Here is a 1,875-nt window from a genome sequence, read left to right on the forward strand (position 1 = left end):
GCACGGTTTCGGAGGACTTATTCTTGCTGAGTTAACTCCTTCTCTCACTCTTTTTTTTGGCCATGCCTGGGGAGGATTCCCGGTGTTGGGGGAAGGCGCGCCCCTGCGGCTTCTCAGGCTTATCTTCCAGGAGCGGAAGGAAGGAATCAGGCACCTCCTCCCAGCCGCCCCCACCGACTCTAGTCCGCCCCGAGGCTTCCCTAAGCTCACCAGGCCCCAGGGCTGTGTGGGGCGGGCTCCCGGCCAGGCGCGGTCGGGACGCCTGCCGTTCCCCAGGTTTGGGGCAGCGCGCAGCGCGGGTCCGCGGCGGCTCATCCATCTTCGCGACCCGGCCTGGCAGCGCCGCGCTCCACTCGGAGGGTACTCGGCCGCGGAGTCCCGCGATAGGGAGGGGCGAGGGGACCCGCCGCCCCCTCCGAGGACCCAGATCGAGCAGGAGAGAGCGGGCGCCGAGCTGGGGCCCGCGCAGGGTCGTGGGCTCCTCTCTGGGCACACATCCTTTACGCCACGCGCTCTCAGGGGCTGAGTGGCCTCGAACCTTGCCAATCAGCAGTGCTGGGCACCCCGCTTGCTCTGGGGTGCGTTAAACGTCAGGAGAGAGCTGCGCAGATGGGGTCACCAGACGCCTTCTCCCCCTTTTCCCGGAGCCCGAGGGTTGCGCGATAAGCCAACCCCAGCTGGACGCTGTGCTCCTATAAATAGAGCGCGTGTGCCCGCTTCGCGCTCTCCAAGCTGCGCGCGAGGAACGAGAAAGTTGTGCGCAGGGACTGGGGGCTGGAGGCCAGGTAGGAGAGGACCTCGCCGGACCAGCCGCCCTGCATGCTATGCCTGGCGCCCTGGACTTGATCCTGTGAATCTGCGCTTTCTGTGCGAGGGACCTGGCTAGCCGCTGCCTCCCTCCCTACCTCTGGGTGACACCAGGTTTGGGGGAATTTTTGACCAAGAGAAAGTGGGAGTCGCTGGCGTCCTGGCCATGAACATAGCCTCTCGTTCTTCTCAGCCTGGGAAACACCTTCTGCCTCTGTAACTCGTCCCTGCCGCAAGCCAGACAGGACTGGCACCCGCGCTGCTGGGCAACTGCCACCCTTGTGGCTTCTCTTTGAGTCCTCTCTTTTTGTTCCTGCTCTGTGGTTTACCTGGTGGTGCTTGAGTTTGGGGTGAGAATTTATTATTATTATTTTTGCTTTGAGGTGTGGATGTGAGGGTTTGATGACTTTTAGATGTCTAGGAACAAGATTGGGTGCAGGGGCCCCAGGCAGGGCTGATTCTTGGGCGGAGGAGGGTAGGGTAAGGGGTTCTGCATGAGCTCCTTAAAGGACAAAGGTAACAGAGCCAGCGAGAGAGCTCAAGGGGAGACTTTGACTTCAAGCCACAGAATTGGTGGAAGTGTGCGCGCCGCCGCAGGCGCCGTCGCTCCTGCAGCGCTGTCGACCTAGCCGCTAGCATCTTCCCGAGCACCGGGATCCCGGGGTAGGAGGCGACGCGGGCGAGCACCAGCGCCAGCCGGCTGCGGCTGCCCACGCGGCTCACCATGGGCTCCCGGCGCCGGGCGCTGTCCGCGGTGCCGGCCGTGCTGCTGGTCCTCACGCTGCCGGGGCTGCCCGTCTGGGCACAGAACGACACGGAGCCCATCGTGCTGGAGGGCAAGTGTCTGGTGGTGTGCGACTCGAACCCGGCCACGGACTCCAAAGGCTCCTCTTCCTCCCCGCTGGGGATATCGGTCCGGGCGGCCAACTCCAAGGTCGCCTTCTCGGCGGTGCGGAGCACCAACCACGAGCCATCTGAGATGAGCAACAAGACGCGCATCATTTACTTCGATCAGGTCAGACCTGGGGGGACGCGAGCACCTAGGGGGACGCGAGCACCTAGGGGGAC

General features: G+C 63.9%; 1 protein-coding gene across 1 annotated transcript in view; it reads left to right on the forward strand.

The window, feature by feature from the left end:
• Nucleotides 1-228: 228 nt before the first annotated feature.
• Nucleotides 229-1,875, forward strand: part of CBLN4 (cerebellin 4 precursor) — an 8,300-nt gene continuing 6,653 nt past the window's right edge. The window contains exon 1 of the mRNA XM_017870343.1: nt 229-1,822. Coding sequence (XP_017725832.1) covers nt 1,532-1,822 — 291 coding nt within the window. The 5' untranslated portion in view covers nt 229-1,531. The remainder of the gene's footprint in view (nt 1,823-1,875) is intronic.

The sequence above is a fragment of the Rhinopithecus bieti genome, unplaced genomic scaffold (genome assembly GCF_001698545.2).
Source record: "Rhinopithecus bieti isolate Rb0 unplaced genomic scaffold, ASM169854v2 scaffold_5179, whole genome shotgun sequence".
Classification (NCBI taxonomy): Eukaryota; Metazoa; Chordata; class Mammalia; order Primates; family Cercopithecidae; genus Rhinopithecus; species Rhinopithecus bieti.